General features: G+C 42.0%; 2 protein-coding genes across 2 annotated transcripts; both read left to right on the top strand.

Annotated features, from left to right (window-relative positions):
- The first annotated feature begins 7,477 nt into the window (after positions 1–7,477).
- Positions 7,478–9,594, top strand: LOC149281392 (ciliary microtubule associated protein 1A-like). The gene is made up of 6 exons (XM_089499344.1): positions 7,478–7,586; positions 7,715–7,915; positions 8,346–8,447; positions 8,661–8,782; positions 8,914–9,054; positions 9,484–9,594. Exons 1-6 carry the CDS (start codon positions 7,478–7,480, stop codon positions 9,592–9,594), a joined length of 786 nt encoding a protein of 261 aa, XP_089355470.1.
- An 8,807-nt stretch (positions 9,595–18,401) lies between these two features.
- Positions 18,402–20,499, top strand: LOC149281391 (ciliary microtubule associated protein 1A-like). Its single transcript, XM_089499343.1, has 6 exons — positions 18,402–18,510; positions 18,639–18,839; positions 19,248–19,349; positions 19,565–19,686; positions 19,818–19,958; positions 20,389–20,499. Exons 1-6 carry the CDS (start codon positions 18,402–18,404, stop codon positions 20,497–20,499), a joined length of 786 nt encoding a protein of 261 aa, XP_089355469.1.
- The last annotated feature ends 243 nt before the right edge of the window (positions 20,500–20,742 follow it).

The following is a 20,742-nucleotide window of genomic DNA, read 5'->3' as shown; positions in this document are numbered from 1 at the left end:
CTAGGCTAGTCCTGTATCCATGTGTGTCAGTATTTTGTGTACCTTTGCCCTCCTACCCTGTATCTTCTGAGGATTTCGGTTCCTCTCTCCTCTCCCTATGTCCCAGTTAAGATGTCCTATCCTTGCTTAATGGAGAAGTGTCCGTGGATTCCGGCTCTTCACTCCTTCCCCTGTGTTCCTTGCCTTGTTCCTTGTCCTTTGTTGTGCCCTGAATCATGTATGTCTTGTCTGGTTATGTTCCTTGCTTGGTCTCCCTATCCCTTGCTTGCTCTGTCCCCCTTGCTTGCTACGTTTCTGTTGATACTCTGCTTAGCTTCCGTAGTCCCAGCCTGCAGCATCCTGCACATGATTCCAGTGCTATGTTTCATGCCTACTCCAGGGTCCCTGCAGGATATCTCCACCTTCTGGACAACATCAGCCGCTATGTCAGATTGCTGGTATGTGGCTGCTCAACCCTAGATGCCCACCCTTGGTGAGTGCAGTTGCCCTGCACCAGGCCCTTTCCATCTCCGCTACTGCACAACAACTCCTGAACTCCATCTTTGGGCACTCTGGGTCTTTACAGTCGTCTGTATAGACCCAGTCCAATGTACATGTGGCAGTCCAAAAGGTTTTGATCATGGAACACTGCCACAGACAATGAAATGGATATGTTCCCTGTGTTCTGCACTTACTACATAGGTTATTTGTATAACTGGGTGGGGGAATAATACGTATAATGGGTAATTTTGAGGAACATGTCACTATATGTAGTGGAAGTCATAGCTTGACATTAGGTATATATATACTACATCACAAATGTTCAGAAAAGATCTCCCTAAATGCTATAAAGGAAAAGATGGTTTGGTGACTCTGTTCAAGAGATATTGAGTATACATTCATCGTATGTCACAGTTAATATGGATAAGGAGCCCTTCCTCATGGGCATAGGAACCCCTAAAAATCTGGGGGGACAGCATTTTCCCCCATCAGATCCCCACTTTCTCCCCATCGCTCACACTATCTACCCCCTCTCCCCCTTCTCACACTATCTAAGCACTCTCACACTATCTAAGCCCTCTCACACTATCTAGCCCCTCTCCTCCTTCTCACACTATCTACCCCTCTCCCCCTTCTCACAGTTTCTTACTATCTACCCCCTCCCCACCCTCCCTTTTCACACTATCTACCCCCTCCCTACCCTCCCTTCTCACACTATCTACCCCCTCCCTACCCTCCCTTCTCACACTATCTACCCTCTCCCTACCCCCCTTCTCACTAGCTACCCTCTCCCTACCCTCCCTTCTCACAAGCTATCCTCTCCCTACCCTCCCTTCTCACTAGCTACCCTCTCCCTACCGCCCCCTTTTCACTAGCTACCTTCTCCCTACCGCCCCCTTCTCACTAGCTACCCTCTCCCTTCCCCCACTTCTCACTATCTACCCTCTCCCTACCCCCCTTATCACTAGCTACCCTCTCCCTACCCCCTTCTCACTAGCTACCCTCTCCCTACCGCCCTTTGTAGTTCACTTACCCTGCAGTCCTGTGCTGGGAGCGCGAGGCCTCTATGACGTCATATGTCGGCGCTCAGCGTGAAGCGCCAGCACCGAGACAGACGCCTCACGCTCCCACCACTGCAGTCGGGGCAGTGCTGAGGCAGGCGGCGACGACGACAGAGGAGACAGAAGGACGCCGAGCAGTCGCTGAAAACAACCGCTCAGCACCCCTCTCTCTCCCCCCCCGTTCCTACGCCCATGCTTGTAATAATACATATTTATTTGTCTAGTACACAATTTAAAGCAAACCATATGAAAATACACTTATAAAATACAATGAATATCTCAGAATGTAACAGATATCAATTTAACATTGCATACATGGGCGTAGGAACCCCTAAAAATCTGGGGGGACAGCATTTTCCCCATCAGATCCCCACTTTCTCCCCATCTCTCACACTATCTGCCCCCTCTCCCCCTTCTCACACTATCTAAGCCTTCTCACACTATCTACCCCCTCTCCTCCTTCTCACACTATCTACCCCCTCTCCCCTTCTCACACTTTCTTACTATATACCCCCCTTCTCACACTATCTGCCCCTCCCTACCCTCCCTTCTCACACTATCTACCCCCCCCTTCTCACACTATCTACCCCTTCCCTACCCTCCCTTCTCACTAGCTGCACTCTCCCTACCCTCCCTTCTCACTAGCTACCCTCTCCCTACTGTCCCTCCTCACTAGCTACCCTCTCCCCACCTCCTTCTCACTAGCTACCCTCTCCCTACCCCCTTCTCACTAGCTACCCTCTCCCTACCCCCCCTTCTCACTAGCTACCCTCTCCCTACCGCCCCCTTCTCACTAGCTACCCTCTCCCTACCCCCTCTCCCTACCCCCCTTCTCACTAGCTACCCTCTCCCTACAGCCCTTTGTAGGTTCACTTACCCTGCAGTCCTGTGGTGGGAGCATGGCTTCACTGCTGAGCGCCGGCAAATGACGTCATATGCCGGCGCTCAGCGTGAAGCGCCGGCACCGAGACAGACGCCTCACGCTCCCACCACTGCAGTCGGGGCAGCGCTGCAGTCGGGGAAAACGACCGCTCGGCACCCCTCTCTCTCCTCCTGCGGCGTTTCTATTGGGGCGGGTTCCTATGGCCCTGGGGGGGGGATTTCTTCATTATCGCTCCCCCCCACATGAGTTACTGGGGGGGATCTGATCATCTGTTCCCCCCGCCCCCCCCCCCCGGTTCCTACGCCCATGCCCTTCCTCCCTGACAATCTGGGTTATTGATCCAGGGCTGAAAGGGGGAAACCCTCCAGTTTTATAAGAAACAGAACCTTGCCAGTTTCCAGGCCTGTACCGTTATTTTTAATAGTGGGTTCATTAAAGTTCTCAACCTGATCGAGCAGCACTTGCTGAAGACAAAACTTAAGGCAGAAAGACCCACAAACAACAACCAAAGACAGCTGCACTAAAGGCCTGGCAAAGCACAGGAGGAAACCCAGTGTTTGATGATGTCCATGCATTCCATATTACAAGTAGTCGTTGCCTGCAAAGGGTCTTTTAACAAAGTATCAACCCTTTCACAACAATCCAGGATGGATGTGCCAGACACGTCATGACTATAAATAGGTGTAGAAAGCGATCTACAATCGCTTTGTTCACCCAAATGGTGTTGCTGTAATGCCTTGATGTGAAAGCCTCAGCAGAAGCCCTGTGTGGCCCCTCCCCGGAAATCAAGGTGCACCATATATAATATGGCAAAATATGACTGATTTTAAAGGGCTTAGGAGGCGATCAACAATAAGCAATACATTCTAGGCAGAGGTATAAAGATAACAAAAATTTTCATATCTATCTTGTCCTCCTTTTCATTCATCTTCCATTTCATTCAATAAATCCATTTCACGCACTTTCCTGAATAAGGACATAATGCCTATCAGTTAAAGTTTTGCACTGTAGACTGGATTTTTATCTTCTTGTTTTTTACAAATTTCAACCAGAATAGGGAATTATATCTAAAATGATTACAAATAAAAGTGAATAAAATATATGAAGAAATATAACTGCAATGGATAAATGCTTCTGAAAGAGTTCATAAAACATGGCCTATATTGACCTATTACTCCATGTACTGAAATTTAAGGGGGGGAGGGGTGGATATAAAAAAGGTTATAATATCAATCAAATGTATTCAATCAAATGTGTTCACATACATACAAAGGAAATGTCTCCAGATAAAGTTGGAGTGCCCATGGGAAATAACAATGTTAACAAATATAAGATACTACTTAACAACTTAATATAACACCCATATAGCATCAAGAATATAAGGAAACAGCTATGAATATGGCCAACCAATGTTATCTGAGATAAGGAATTATACAGGAACAGAGACTATAGAAAAATGACACTAAACATCAGTAAGCAAGTAACACTTGTATTAAAGCATTATTAAGAACAGTATAACACAGTCTGGGGCAACATGAATACAATATAAACATATCTAACACAACTAACACAACAATGGTAGAATAGTAAATGAATAAGAATGGCTTTTCTATAGCCCAAGATAAAAATATGTAAAATAAAAACAAGTTTGTAGCAACTTTCACTAAAACAAATCTACTTCTACCTTCCAGGGGAGTCCTCCATCTACCGCTCGCACTGATGTAGCTTGCACCTTCAGTGTTTGCTTTTTGCATGCTGTGTGATTTACCTTGTGTACTCCTACCAGTTTGTTCCCTTAAAGCTATAGTACTTGTTGGATCCCTATTTACCTTTTTGACCTCCTGGCTTCTGACCTTGCTTCTCCCTGCACTCTGTGATTCTCTGTTGACCCGACCTTAGCTAAGTACCTGGACTTTGTGTTACTCTGTTATCCTGACCTCCGCTAACACTTGGACTCTGCTTTCTTCTTTAACTACCTTACCTTGGTGTTATTTGCTTCATTAAAACCACTGCCTGCTTTGAACCCTAGGAAAGTTTGTGGCTTTTCTTTTTGTAATCTTTGCGCTACGCTCCACTGACCCAACCGCGAAAGAAAGTGAGATGATAACTCCTAAAAGGAACTAGACAAATGTGTACAAAACATCCCATACAGAAGTATTAGTAGAGATGCTGATGAGGCATAGACATCAGCAGACTGAAAGAGGTGGAAGTCACTTTAGACCTATGTATATGTGTGTGTATTGGGAGACATGTGTAAGGGCAGTGTATGTGTAAGTGCATGTGTATATGTTTGAGTATGGCCAGGCATGTGTATATGGGCAGTGTATGGGCATATGTGTGTGTGTGTATGGGCAACGTGTGTATATGGGCAGCATATATGTGTGTGAATGGGCAGACATGTGTTAGGCAGTGTATATGTGTGTGTATATGGGCAGGTGTGTGAAAGGTAGTGTAAATGTGTGTGTACGGGCAGGTGTGTTTTTATGGGCAGTGTATATGTGAAGTGTAAATGTATGTAAGGGCAGTGTACATGTATCAAGACCGGCCATCTGAAAATATGTGGGGCTGTGCTGCAGCAGTAGTCGTAAAGAGATCTGCGTTGATTGTGGCACAGATCTTCAATCCACCGCATATTTGCCAGTTAGCACCATACTGGACATGACATATCTGTTGTGGCACTGATGGGCAGATTCATAGGCCAGGGACAGGGAGGTAAGTAAATCGACACATATACAGAAATATGAATTGTGACATGCTGGGGTGGGTATGAAGGGGAAATAATCTCTGAGAGTAGAGATAGAAAGGGATAATTCGGGTGCAATATGGGGTGATAATGATAGGGGGGGGGGATTCATGGTGGGGAGGATTATGATGATGACCGTGATGTAAATAAGCCAATCCAACAGGTCATCGACACGTTCAAATAAATGTCTAAATAAATCGAATTATGTGGCTTAGTATACTAAGTGCTTTATTACAATAATGCAATACTTATTGCTGCTTTTACAACATGCATCACTAATTGATGTAAGTTTTGTGTGTGTTTTGTTCCCCACGAATAACTTTAATTTATTATACTAACTTTTAATGCAAAACATCATTTGACAATCGATTTATGATCTGGAATGAATTACTTGCACGCAATAAGAGTTAGCCTGAGCCTCTGAGAAGATTTCCCTGTTAAATCTATCTATCCAACCTCCTTCTGCTGTATCACGTGGTCCCAGAACGGACAAGGGATTGGGCTTTACAAGAGCACATTTATTAAACTTTTTTTCCCTTTAGACCTTGCATTTTTACCTTATTTGTCAACAGTCACAACAGCAATATCTGATATATATATATATATATACACTTATCCATATCATTTTTGATCCATTGTACAGCGCTGCGGATTATGATGGTGCTATATAAATACATAATAATTACTCTTGCGTGGTTAAACAATTAGGCTTTTCACACCAATGAGCGTAAGCATATTCGGAAACTTTATAAGATGGCCACGAGATTATTCTCTGTATTATAAAGAAATTGTTCTGTAACAAAGACTGTTTGGTTGGCTTTCTAATGGTGGCACGCAAATGGTTAAAATAAAGGTCAGTTTAACAAATGTCAGGAATTGAAGATGATGTAAATTAAATAAAGATCGATACAAAATCATATCAAAGATTAGCATGAAATAAATACTTTTGTTGTGCTGTAAAAGAAAACATGATGTCAATGTGTTTATAAAATGACTGTAGAATTATCCTGTAGTTGGAATAAGATCCCTAATATCCAGGGTTAAACTAAGTGTCCACGAGTATGGTTGTAGGTTGGTGTTGGATTTAACTATGTGTTATCCGTGATCCGCCATGCCACAGGGCAATTTGTAAGGCTCTCATAAGGCATATTCAAATTGCTCTCCCAAGGGTTCCTCTTTGAGACCCAAATTCCTCCCCAATGTCTTTTTTTCTGGGCATGAGTGTATCCCAGTGTTCAGCGGCTCGACAAGACACAATGCTTGGAAACCAACTTATGTAAATCAAATACATTATTACTATATTACTGTATTAGTACTTAGTCCTTGTCTTGTGAATATTGGTATTAAAGTACACTTATCTCCTAGCAACATATATTCATTACCAACCAGGCTTATATATGATGGAAGCAGCCACCTTCACTTCCTGTTTGTATGCTCTCCATGATTATAAATACACAGGAATATTTATAATTATGGTAACAAATTCAGTTCGAGTGTGACTTGTCCTTCTAAACCGTCTATATGAGAAATATTATCTATGTGATTGTTTTTCTGCAAATAAACACTAGGATCTATTCTATGGTGCAAACAAGTCCTTTTCACAAGTAAGCAATGGCCATGGCTTATTTAACCTATACCACAGCCATGTCTCATTTTTAAATATATCAGACACGTGGAAATGTGAAACACCCAGCAGTGTGCGTTAAATTAAAGGGTAGTAGTACATTTAATAAGAACAGAGATTTACAAGGAAGGAGGGGGACAGACGTTATGTGTGTGAGTGGAGGAGTATGACGTCACAATCCTGTGATGCCATAAGCTGGATTCTAAAGGTTCAGGCATTACAAGTTTAGGTATTTTCTGTATGAACTGTGATAGTGTTTACACTGCAGTGAAAACAGTGCTTCAGGAATCTGGGAAATTCATTGGATTCACAGCACCAAACCTGACAGGTAAAACTCATCAGACAGATTCCATTTATCTTTGTTTCATCAGTTAAGAATTAAGCATTTTGTCCCAGAATTACTGTAGTTTTGTCTTGGAAAATATTAATTATATTTGCAGCGATCTATCATTGTTATTTTTATTATTTATTTCTGATATCCGGTACTGACGTTCAGCAGAATCATGACAAGCTGATGTACTTTTAAGAGCAGTAGTAATAAATGACAGATAATACTTTCCACAAGCACTATGCTCAAAGTTAGAGAACATGGGACAACAAGTCATATATCTATTGACAGGTGTGCTTTGATCTGGTTTGGATTACGCAGTCAGGCTGGTCACTTTTGTGCCAGGCCTAATCTCATCATGAGTACCGAGGTACCAATTGGAAGATGGAAACCTCACAGACCCAGAGGCCCACTTTCAGCCACGTACAACAGCCCAGGACCCAAGTATGGCTTGCCTGGGAGTACAGGTGAGTTGTGTATAACTCTAGATATATATTTGCTTCATATTTGCTGTTCTTTTTTCATCCACGCTCTGTTGATGTAAGAAACATGTCTATGTATTTAATGTCTCTGTCTGTTTTTGTTTCCTTCAAAGGCTATATTAACCATGACCCGTGCCAACCTCAAGCTCCTGCATTCAGCTTTGGCTCACGCCGTTTTAAGATCATGAATGGCTCTCCAGGGCCAGTACATTTTATTCCATCCAACATAACGGCAAAGGGCAAAGATGGCACCCCGTCTTACTCCATCTATGGAAGAACCAAGGACCTTAGTAGCTTCCAAACTCCTGGCCCAGGTATAGTGAGAAAAATACATAAGAGAATGTTGGCCTAATGTTTAGTCACCCTTACTTGCTCCTTTATGTTCACATAGAAAACTACTGGCTTTTATTGTAGGAAGATTACTGATTGGTGGAACCCCAAGAAATATGGCCTCTTAACCAAGCTTTCCCATAGGCCCCTACAGTCCATATCTTTCATAAGGGAATTACCAAACTTTATGTATATTTCTGCTGTGAATGTGGTACCAGCACTAGAGATGTGGTGGTTTTGTTGTTTTGGGCAAAAAATTAATGTTTATTGTGTGCCTTCTCATTCACAAGTCTGTGTTTCCTGTGCCATATTGTTGAAAATTTTAAGATAAAAGCAGTTTTGCGTTTTTTTTCCTCATTTTCACATTTCTAAATCACATTTTGTAAATCCCACCAATGTGTTCTCTTTTCACAGGATATTACGCCCCTGAGCTTGCTAAGAAATTACCTTACCGCTCTGCTCCAGCGGTTTCATTTGGAGCAAGAACAAAGATGTTCAGCAATGACCAGACACCGGGTATAAATCATATCATCATAAATCATAGTGATTGCTGTGTATATATATATAGTGATGCTTTTTCAAACATTAAGCATCCTCCACATTGTTTTTTACAGCTTCATTTTTAGCTGCATTATTTGTTTTATACATTTCTGCAGCTGTGAATTGTCCTCTATTTCATGAACCACCAACTTTATAATTACCAATTTTATACCACATGTCTTCCCCCAGGTCCAGCGGCATATAAGCTTCCCCCTATAGTGGGTTCAAACTTGGTTAGTAGATATGCTGTACCAAACCTGTCTGTGGGTGGCAGGAGGGAAATTGGAAGCATCTATGAAGACCTGAGGAAAGTGAGTATTTGACTATACCAAACTCTATCCTTCAATCCTTTAGTTCCATCTTCTGGATTTTTTTTTAACTGACATGTTAATCCAAAGTGTCCTTATATTAGTCATTCTCTCCTCATCTTTAATTTCTTTAGACACCTGGCCCAGGAACCTATGGCTCTGTGGATCCAAATAAATATCAATATAGGCCTCCTCAGTACAGCATGCATTCCAGAAACGCCATGCCTGGGGACTCAGCAAAAAAACCCAGCCCGGCATCCTACAAACCTGAGAAGGTAAGAGAAGGGGGAATAAATTCAGGGGAGTAATGATTGGAAACCAATCAGTTGCCTACAATGGCTGGGTATAGATGAAGAAAACATTCAAGAGATTTAATGTTGGGTAATGGTAGCTACAGTTAGAGCATGATTAATAAAAAGCCCAAATACTGGGCATTAACATATATTGCACTAGAGTTGTATTTTGGGTTTGCTATTGTGTGGTATAGCCAGCAGTTTTGGTGGTTAGTCATAGTAAGTAAGTAATGAGAGCTAGAAAAAATTATTTTGGGGGTTACTGTTTTTTGTGGGGGATATTGTAGGGATACACCTGCTGCTTGATTATTGAAAGATTGTAGTTGCTAGAGTTCATTTGTGTATTGTTGATACAGAGTGTGGTTGTAATCTGTGTCCTCGTTATCAGAAGTCTTCCTGTGTTCCCTGTAGGTTGTCCTGACCCGGCCTCAAGCGCCTAAATTCTCCTTTGGAATCCGCCACTCACCACATGTTGTGTCACTTATAGTGGATCTGGCAGATAAGCCAAAAAAGTATAACTGATCAACTTGGCAGCTCTCCCTTTTTTTTATCCTGGGATTTAGAGCGAGGGCCAAGTAGAAGAGATGATGTTATCTTGATGTCTAATGCATTGATTCAATAAATGGAATGTTATCCTACAACTTCTATGTGTCCAGTTAATTCATCCTATGTTTAAAATGATGACTGACTAATTGTGTGAATGTGATCGTAACTGACACAACAAACTCATTTCCTCCTAGTAAGGAAAAGCCTTTCTGCTCTTTTTCAACGGTTGTATTATTATTATTATTATGATTATTATTATTATTATTATTTTTAAATACTCATTTTATTGAGAGAAGGAATTTCATCAAATATGTATACAGACAGTTTCTGCAAATACAAACATGATATCTGCATGTACATAAAATAGAAGCATTTGTGCATGGAACAAACTGTCCAATATCTTCATCATACATATATATATTTTCTATATAAATCTATAACATTTATGATTATATGATTGAAAGGCTATGGAATCCAGCTTTCCCTGTCATAATTTTTACAAAAGTTGTAACGTAAACTGAGTGTTAGAAAAGTGCAAAAATTGTATATATTCTTTGACATGTATTAATACGTTCCAAAAACAGTAAACAATAAAAAATAAAACTTGTGAAAACCAACTGCACAGCATCTCTTTTCACTCACTTTATTAAAGTAAGTCTCTAACCTTAGGGCTGCTTAAGGATCCGGCCCTATGTAAGCCTGAGGCATTGAGGAGCCACCAGATCAGCTAGATGACTTTGTAGGTGGATGGTGCACAACTGATGTGTTGCAGTACCAGAAAGAGTATTGGAATGTTTACTGGATCTTTAATTTTAGGGCATTATCTAATTTGTCAATAAAGTCCTTGCAGATTTGGAAGAATCTCTTGTCAAGACTGGCTTCCAAAATAATCCATCTGCATTATGTACAGCAATTTGTTGGAGGTGAGAATCGCACCCTCTATAGGTATTTTCAATAACCCCTAAGATAGATAGTTGATGTCATATTTGTTTTGGAGATGTCTATGAGTCTACGGTATCCAGGCCATCCAGGCTGCAGAGCTGCATATCTCTGTTTTTCCCTGCCTCAGTTCCCATGGTTTGCTGTGGTCCGTTCCTGGATTTCCATATGCTCTGTTCTGTGCTTTTGATTCCTTGATTCCAGTCTTGCTCTTTGCTTCAGCTCTGTTTCCTTTATAAGGTGTGCCCCACATGTTATGTTTGTCTCAGTCTGCAGTCTAAACGTATGTCTCATTGCTATGTGTTTAGATTTCTTGTTTTGTTTGTTTAGTACCTCTGTAAGCAGGGTTTAGCGTTAGGACCCACCGAATATTGGAGTATTTTGGCGTAGTGGTGGGCTAAGCATGCTATGGCCATATGATGTGACGGAATCTCCAATAGTTATCTTATAGTCCTAGGCTAGTCCTGTATCCATGTGTGTCAGTATTTTGTGTACCTTTGCCCTCCTACCCTGTATCTTCTGAGGATTTCGGTTCCTCTCTCCTCTCCCTATGTCCCAGTTAAGATGTCCTATCCTTGCTTAATGGAGAAGTGTCCGTGGATTCCGGCTCTTCACTCCTTCCCCTGTGTTCCTTGCCTTGTTCCTTGTCCTTTGTTGTGCCCTGAATCATGTATGTCTTGTCTGGTTATGTTCCTTGCTTGGTCTCCCTATCCCTTGCTTGCTCTGTCTTGCTTGCTACGTTTCTGTTGATACTCTGCTTAGCTTCCGTAGTCCCAGCCTGTAGCATCCTGCACATGATTCCAGTGCTATGTTTCATGCCTACTCCAGGGTCCCTGCAGGATATCTCCACCTTCTGGACAACATCAGCCGCTATGTCAGATTGCTGGTATGTGGCTGCTCAACCCTAGATGCCCACCCGGGTGAGTGCAGTTGCCCTGCACCAGGCCCTTTCCATCTCCGCTACTGCACAACAACTCCTGAACTCCATCTTTGGGCACTCTGGGTCTTTACAGTCGTCTGTATAGACCCAGTCCAATGTACATGTGGCAGTCCAAAAGGTTTTGATCATGGAACACTGCCACAGACAATGAAATGGATATGTTCCCTGTGTTCTGCACTTACTACATAGGTTATTCGTATAACTGGGTGGGGGAATAATACGTATAATGGGTAATTTTGAGGAACATGTCACTATATGTAGTGGAAGTCATAGCTTGACATTAGGTATATATATACTACATCACAAATGTTCAGAAAAGATCTCCCTAAATGCTATAAAGGAAAAGATGGTTTGGTGACTCTGTTCAAGAGATATTGAGTATACATTCATCGTATGTCACAGTTAATATGGATAAGGAGCCCTTCCTCATGGGCATAGGAACCCCTAAAAATCTGGGGGGACAGTATTTTCCCCCATCAGATCCCCACTTTCTCCCCATCGCTCACACTATCTACCCCCTCTCCCCCTTCTCACACTATCTAAGCACTCTCACACTATCTAAGCCCTCTCACACTATCTAGCCCCTCTCCTCCTTCTCACACTATCTACCCCTCTCCCCCTTCTCACAGTCTCTTACTATCTACCCCCTCCCCACCCTCCCTTTTCACACTATCTACCCCCTCCCTACCCTCCCTTCTCACACTATCTACCCCCTCCCTACCCTCCCTTCTCACACTATCTACCCTCTCCCTACCTCCCTTCTCACTAGCTACCCTCTCCCTACCCTCCCTTCTCACAAGCTATCCTCTCCCTACCCTCCCTTCTCACTAGCTACCCTCTCCCTACCGCTCCCCTTTTCACTAGCTACCTTCTCCCTACCGCCCCCTTCTCACTAGCTACCCTCTCCCTTCCCCCACTTCTCACTATCTACCCTCTCCCTACCCCCCTTATCACTAGCTACCCTCTCCCTACCCCCTTCTCACTAGCTACCCTCTCCCTACCGCCCTTTGTAGTTCACTTACCCTGCAGTCCTGTGCTGGGAGCGCGAGGCCTCTATGACGTCATATGTCGGCGCTCAGCGTGAAGCGCCAGCACCGAGACAGACGCCTCACGCTCCCACCACTGCAGTCGGGGCAGTGCTGAGGCAGGCGGCGACGACGACAGAGGAGACAGAAGGACGCCGAGCAGTTGCTGAAAACAACCGCTCAGCACCCCTCTCTCTCCCCCCCCGTTCCTACGCCCATGCTTGTAATAATACATATTTATTTGTCTAGTACACAATTTAAAGCAAACCATATGAAAATACACTTATAAAATACAATGAATATCTCAGAATGTAACAGATATCAATTTAACATTGCATACATGGGTGTAGGAACCCCTAAAAATCTGGGGGGACAGCATTTTCCCCATCAGATCCCCACTTTCTCCCCATCTCTCACACTATCTGCCCCCTCTCCCCCTTCTCACACTATCTAAGCCCTCTCACACTATCTACCCCCTCTCCTCCTTCTCACACTATCTACCCCCTCTCCCCTTCTCACACTTTCTTACTATATACCCCCCTTCTCACACTATCTGCCCCTCCCTACCCTCCCTTCTCACCCTATCTACCCCCCCTTCTCACACTATCTACCCCTTCCCTACCCTCCCTTCTCACTAGCTACACTCTCCCTACCCTCCCTTCTCACTAGCTACCCTCTCCCTACTGTCCCTCCTCACTAGCTACCCTCTCCCCACCTCCTTCTCACTAGCTACCCTCTCCCTACCCCCTTCTCACTAGCTACCCTACCCCCCTTCTCACTAGCTACCCTCTCCCTACAGCCCTTTGTAGGTTCACTTACCCTGCAGTCCTGTGGTGGGAGCACGGCTTCACTGCTGAGCGCCGGCAAATGACGTCATATGCCGGCGCTCAGCGTGAAGCGCCGGCACCGAGACAGACGCCTCACGCTCCCACCACTGCAGTCGGGGCAGCGCTGCAGTCGGGGAAAACGACCGCTCGGCACCCCTCTCTCTCCTCCTGCGGCGTTTCTATTGGGGCGGGTTCCTATGGCCCTGGGGGGGGATTTCTTCATTATCGCTCCCCCCCACATGAGTTACTGGGGGGGATCTGATCATCTGTTCCCCCCGCCCCCCCCCCGGTTCCTACGCCCATGCCCTTCCTCCCTGACAATCTGGGTTATTGATCCAGGGCTGAAAGGGGGAAACCCTCCAGTTTTATAAGAAACAGAACCTTGCCAGTTTCCAGGCCTGTACCGTTATTTTTAATAGTGGGTTCATTAAAGTTCTCAACCTGATCGAGCAGCACTTGCTGAAGACAAAACTTAAGGCAGAAAGACCCACAAACAACAACCAAAGACAGCTGCACTAAAGGCCTGGCAAAGCACAGGAGGAAACCCAGTGTTTGATGATGTCCATGCATTCCATATTACAAGTAGTCGTTGCCTGCAAAGGGTCTTTTAACAAAGTATCAACCCTTTCACAACAATCCAGGATGGATGTGCCAGACACGTCATGACTATAAATAGGTGTAGAAAGCGATCTACAATCGCTTTGTTCACCCAAATGGTGTTGCTGTAATGCCTTGATGTGAAAGCCTCAGCAGAAGCCCTGTGTGGCCCCTCCCCGGAAATCAAGGTGCACCATATATAATATGGCAAAATATGACTGATTTTAAAGGGCTTAGGAGGCGATCAACAATAAGCAATACATTCTAGGCAGAGGTATAAAGATAACAAAAATTTTCATATCTATCTTGTCCTCCTTTTCATTCATCTTCCATTTCATTCAATAAATCCATTTCACGCACTTTCCTGAATAAGGACATAATGCCTATCAGTTAAAGTTTTGCACTGTAGACTGGATTTTTATCTTCTTGTTTTTTACAAATTTCAACCAGAATAGGGAATTATATCTAAAATGATTACAAATAAAAGTGAATAAAATATATGAAGAAATATAACTGCAATGGATAAATGCTTCTGAAAGAGTTCATAAAACATGGCCTATATTGACCTATTACTCCATGTACTGAAATTTAAGGGGGGGAGGGGTGGATATAAAAAAGGTTATAATATCAATCAAATGTATTCAATCAAATGTGTTCACATACATACAAAGGAAATGTCTCCAGATAAAGTTGGAGTGCCCATGGGAAATAACAATGTTAACAAATATAAGATACTACTTAACAACTTAATATAACACCCATATAGCATCAAGAATATAAGGAAACAGCTATGAATATGGCCAACCAATGTTATCTGAGATAAGGAATTATACAGGAACAGAGACTATAGAAAAATGACACTAAACATCAGTAAGCAAGTAACACTTGTATTAAAGCATTATTAAGAACAGTATAACACAGTCTGGGGCAACATGAATACAATATAAACATATCTAACACAACTAACACAACAATGGTAGAATAGTAAATGAATAAGAATGGCTTTTCTATAGCCCAAGATAAAAATATGTAAAATAAAAACAAGTTTGTAGCAACTTTCACTAAAACAAATCTACTTCTACCTTCCAGGGGAGTCCTCCATCTACCGCTCGCACTGATGTAGCTTGCACCTTCAGTGTTTGCTTTTTGCATGCTGTGTGATTTACCTTGTGTACTCCTACCAGTTTGTTCCCTTAAAGCTATAGTACTTGTTGGATCCCTATTTACCTTTTTGACCTCCTGGCTTCTGACCTTGCTTCTCCCTGCACTCTGTGATTCTCTGTTGACCCGACCTTAGCTAAGTACCTGGACTTTGTGTTACTCTGTTATCCTGACCTCCGCTAACACTTGGACTCTGCTTTCTTCTTTAACTACCTTACCTTGGTGTTATTTGCTTCATTAAAACCACTGCCTGCTTTGAACCCTAGGAAAGTTTGTGGCTTTTCTTTTTGTAATCTTTGCGCTACGCTCCACTGACCCAACCGCGAAAGAAAGTGAGATGATAACTCCTAAAAGGAACTAGACAAATGTGTACAAAACATCCCATACAGAAGTATTAGTAGAGATGCTGATGAGGCATAGACATCAGCAGACTGAAAGAGGTGGAAGTCACTTTAGACCTATGTATATGTGTGTGTATTGGGAGACATGTGTAAGGGCAGTGTATGTGTAAGTGCATGTGTATATGTTTGAGTATGGCCAGGCATGTGTATATGGGCAGTGTATGGGCATATGTGTGTGTGTGTATGGGCAACGTGTGTATATGGGCAGCATATATGTGTGTGAATGGGCAGACATGTGTTAGGCAGTGTATATGTGTGTGTATATGGGCAGGTGTGTGAAAGGTAGTGTAAATGTGTGTGTACGGGCAGGTGTGTTTTTATGGGCAGTGTATATGTGAAGTGTAAATGTATGTAAGGGCAGTGTACATGTATCAAGACCGGCCATCTGAAAATATGTGGGGCTGTGCTGCAGCAGTAGTCGTAAAGAGATCTGCGTTGATTGTGGCACAGATCTTCAATCCACCGCATATTTGCCAGTTAGCACCATACTGGACATGACATATCTGTTGTGGCACTGATGGGCAGATTCATAGGCCAGGGACAGGGAGGTAAGTAAATCGACACATATACAGAAATATGAATTGTGACATGCTGGGGTGGGTATGAAGGGGAAATAATCTCTGAGAGTAGAGATAGAAAGGGATAATTCGGGTGCAATATGGGGTGATAATGATAGGGGGGGGGGATTCATGGTGGGGAGGATTATGATGATGACCGTGATGTAAATAAGCCAATCCAACAGGTCATCGACACGTTCAAATAAATGTCTAAATAAATCGAATTATGTGGCTTAGTATACTAAGTGCTTTATTACAATAATGCAATACTTATTGCTGCTTTTACAACATGCATCACTAATTGATGTAAGTTTTGTGTGTGTTTTGTTCCCCACGAATAACTTTAATTTATTATACTAACTTTTAATGCAAAACATCATTTGACAATCGATTTATGATCTGGAATGAATTACTTGCACGCAATAAGAGTTAGCCTGAGCCTCTGAGAAGATTTCCCTGTTAAATCTATCTATCCAACCTCCTTCTGCTGTATCACGTGGTCCCAGAACGGACAAGGGATTGGGCTTTACAAGAGCACATTTATTAAACTTTTTTTCCCTTTAGACCTTGCATTTTTACCTTATTTGTCAACAGTCACAACAGCAATATCTGATATATATATATATATATATATACACTTATCCATATCATTTTTGATCCATTGTACAGCGCTGCGGATTATGATGGTGTTATATAAATACATAATAATTACTCTTGCGTGGTTAAACAATTAGGCTTTTCACACCAATGAGCGTAAGCATATTCGGAAACTTTATAAGATGGCCACGAGATTATTCTCTGTATTATAAAGAAATTGTTCTGTAACAAAGACTGTTTGGTTGGCTTTCTAATGGTGGCACGCAAATGGTTAAAATAAAGGTCAGTTTAACAAATGTCAGGAATTGAAGATGATGTAAATTAAATAAAGATCGATACAAAATCATATCAAAGATTAGCATGAAATAAATACTTTTGTTGTGCTGTAAAAGAAAACATGATGTCAATGTGTTTATAAAATGACTGTAGAATTATCCTGTAGTTGGAATAAGATCCCTAATATCCAGGGTTAAACTAAGTGTCCACGAGTATGGTTGTAGGTTGGTGTTGGATTTAACTATGTGTTATCCGTGATCTGCCATGCCACAGGGCAATTTGTAAGGCTCTCATAAGGCATATTCAAATTGCTCTCCCAAGGGTTCCTCTTTGAGACCCAAATTCCTCCCCAATGTCTTTTTTTCTGGGCATGAGTGTATCCCAGTGTTCAGCGGCTCGACAAGACACAATGCTTGGAAACCAACTTATGTAAATCAAATACATTATTACTATATTACTGTATTAGTACTTAGTCCTTGTCTTGTGAATATTGGTATTAAAGTACACTTATCTCCTAGCAACATATATTCATTACCAACCAGGCTTATATATGATGGAAGCAGCCACCTTCACTTCCTGTTTGTATGCTCTCCATGATTATAAATACACAGGAATATTTATAATTATGGTAACAAATTCAGTTCGAGTGTGACTTGTCCTTCTAAACCGTCTATATGAGAAATATTATCTATGTGATTGTTTTTCTGCAAATAAACACTAGGATCTATTCTATGGTGCAAACAAGTCCTTTTCACAAGTAAGCAATGGCCATGGCTTATTTAACCTATACCACAGCCATGTCTCATTTTTAAATATATCAGACACGTGGAAATGTGAAACACCCAGCAGTGTGCGTTAAATTAAAGGGTAGTAGTACATTTAATAAGAACAGAGATTTACAAGGAAGGAGGGGGACAGACGTTATGTGTGTGAGTGGAGGAGTATGACGTCACAATCCTGTGATGCCATAAGCTGGATTCTAAAGGTTCAGGCATTACAAGTTTAGGTATTTTCTGTATGAACTGTGATAGTGTTTACACTGCAGTGAAAACAGTGCTTCAGGAATCTGGGAAATTCATTGGATTCACAGAACCAAACCTGACAGGTAAAACTCATCAGACAGATTCCATTTATCTTTGTTTCATCAGTTAAGAATTAAGCATTTTGTCCCAGAATTACTGTAGTTTTGTCTTGGAAAATATTAATTATATTTGCAGCGATCTATCATTGTTATTTTTATTATTTATTTCTGATATCCGCTACTGACGTTCAGCAGAATCATGACAAGCTGATGTACTTTTAAGAGCAGTAGTAATAAATGACAGATAATACTTTCCACAAGCACTATGCTCAAAGTTAGAGAACATGGGACAACAAGTCATATATCTATTGACAGGTGTGCTTTGATCTGGTTTGGATTACGCAGTCAGGCTGGTCACTTTTGTGCCAGGCCTAATCTCATCATGAGTACCGAGGTACCAATTGGAAGATGGAAACCTCACAGACCCAGAGGCCCACTTTCAGCCACGTACAACAGCCCAGGACCCAAGTATGGCTTGCCTGGGAGTACAGGTGAGTTGTGTATAACTCTAGATATATATTTGCTTCATATTTGCTGTTCTTTTTTCATCCACGCTCTGTTGATGTAAGAAACATGTCTATGTATTTAATGTCTCTGTCTGTTTTTGTTTCCTTCAAAGGCTATATTAACCATGACCCGTGCCAACCTCAAGCTCCTGCATTCAGCTTTGGCTCACGCCGTTTTAAGATCATGAATGGCTCTCCAGGGCCAGTACATTTTATTCCATCCAACATAACGGCAAAGGGCAAAGATGGCACCCCGTCTTACTCCATCTATGGAAGAACCAAGGACCTTAGTAGCTTCCAAACTCCTGGCCCAGGTATAGTGAGAAAAATACATAAGAGAATGTTGGCCTAATGTTTAGTCACCCTTACTTGCTCCTTTATGTTCACATAGAAAACTACTGGCTTTTATTGTAGGAAGATTACTGATTGGTGGAACCCCAAGAAATATGGCCTCTTAACCAAGCTTTCCCATAGGCCCCTACAGTCCATATCTTTCATAAGGGAATTACCAAACTTTATGTATATTTCTGCTGTGAATGTGGTACCAGCACTAGAGATGTGGTGGTTTTGTTGTTTTGGGCAAAAAATTAATGTTTATTGTGTGCCTTCTCATTCACAAGTCTGTGTTTCCTGTGCCATATTGTTGAAAATTTTAAGATAAAAGCAGTTTTGCGTTCTAAATCACATTTTGTAAATCCCACCAATGTGTTCTCTTTTCACAGGATATTACGCCCCTGAGCTTGCTAAGAAATTACCTTACCGCTCTGCTCCAGCGGTTTCATTTGGAGCAAGAACAAAGATGTTCAGCAATGACCAGACACCGGGTATAAATCATATCATCATAAATCATAGTGATTGCTGTGTATATATATATATAGTGATGCTTTTTCAAACATTAAGCATCCTCCACATTGTTTTTTACAGCTTCATTTTTAGCTGCATTATTTGTTTTATACATTTCTGCAGCTGTGAATTGTCCTCTATTTCATGAACCACCAACTTTATAATTACCAATTTTATACCACATGTCTTCCCCCAGGTCCAGCGGCATATAAGCTTCCCCCTATAGTGGGTTCAAACTTGGTTAGTAGATATGCTGTACCAAACCTGTCTGTGGGTGGCAGGAGGGAAATTGGAAGCATCTATGAAGACCTGAGGAAAGTGAGTATTTGACTATACCAAACTCTATCCTTCAATCCTTTAGTTCCATCTTCTGGATTTTTTTTTAACTGACATGTTAATCCAAAGTGTCCTTATATTAGTCATTCTCTCCTCATCTTTAATTTCTTTAGACACCTGGCCCAGGAACCTATGGCTCTGTGGATCCAAATAAATATCAATATAGGCCTCCTCAGTACAGCATGCATTCCAGAAACGCCATGCCTGGGGACTCAGCAAAAAAACCCAGCCCGGCATCCTACAAACCTGAGAAGGTAAGAGAAGGGGGGAATAAATTCAGGGGAGTAATGATTGGAAACCAATCAGTTGCCTACAATGGCTGGGTATAGATGAAGAAAACATTCAAGAGATTTAATGTTGGGTAATGGTAGCTACAGTTAGAGCATGATTAATAAAAAGCCCAAATACTGGGCATTAACATATATTGCACTAGAGTTGTATTTTGGGTTTGCTATTGTGTGGTATAGCCAGCAGTTTTGGTGGTTAGTCATAGTAAGTAAGTAATGAGAGCTAGAAAAAATTATTTTGGGGGTTACTGTTTTTTGTGGGGGATATTGTAGGGATATACCTGCTGCTTGATTATTGAAAGATTGTAGTTGCTAGAGTTCATTTGTGTATTGTTGATACAGAGTGTGGTTGTAATCTGTGTCCTCGTTATCAGAAGTCTTCCTGTGTTCCCTGTAGGTTGTCCTGACCCGGCCTCAAGCGCCTAAATTCTCCTTTGGAATCCGCCACTCACCACATGTTGTGTCACTTATAGTGGATCTGGCAGATAAGCCAAAAAAGTATAACTGATCAACTTGGCAGCTCTCCCTTTTTTTTATCCTGGGATTTAGAGCGAGGGCCAAGTAGAAGAGATGATGTTATCTTGATGTCTAATGCATTGATTCAATAAATGGAATGTTATCCTACAACTTCTATGTGTCCAGTTAATTCATCCTATGTTTAAAATGATGACTGACTAATTGTGTGAATGTGATCGTAACTGACACAACAAACTCATTTCCTCCTAGTAAGGAAAAGCCTTTCTGCTCTTTT

Source organism: Sceloporus occidentalis, unplaced genomic scaffold, assembly GCF_023333645.1.
Source record: "Sceloporus occidentalis isolate IW3139 unplaced genomic scaffold, rSceOcc1.0.p SCAF_133, whole genome shotgun sequence".
Taxonomy (NCBI): domain Eukaryota; kingdom Metazoa; phylum Chordata; class Lepidosauria; order Squamata; family Phrynosomatidae; genus Sceloporus; species Sceloporus occidentalis.
This window is presented reverse-complemented; position numbering and strand designations above follow the sequence as displayed.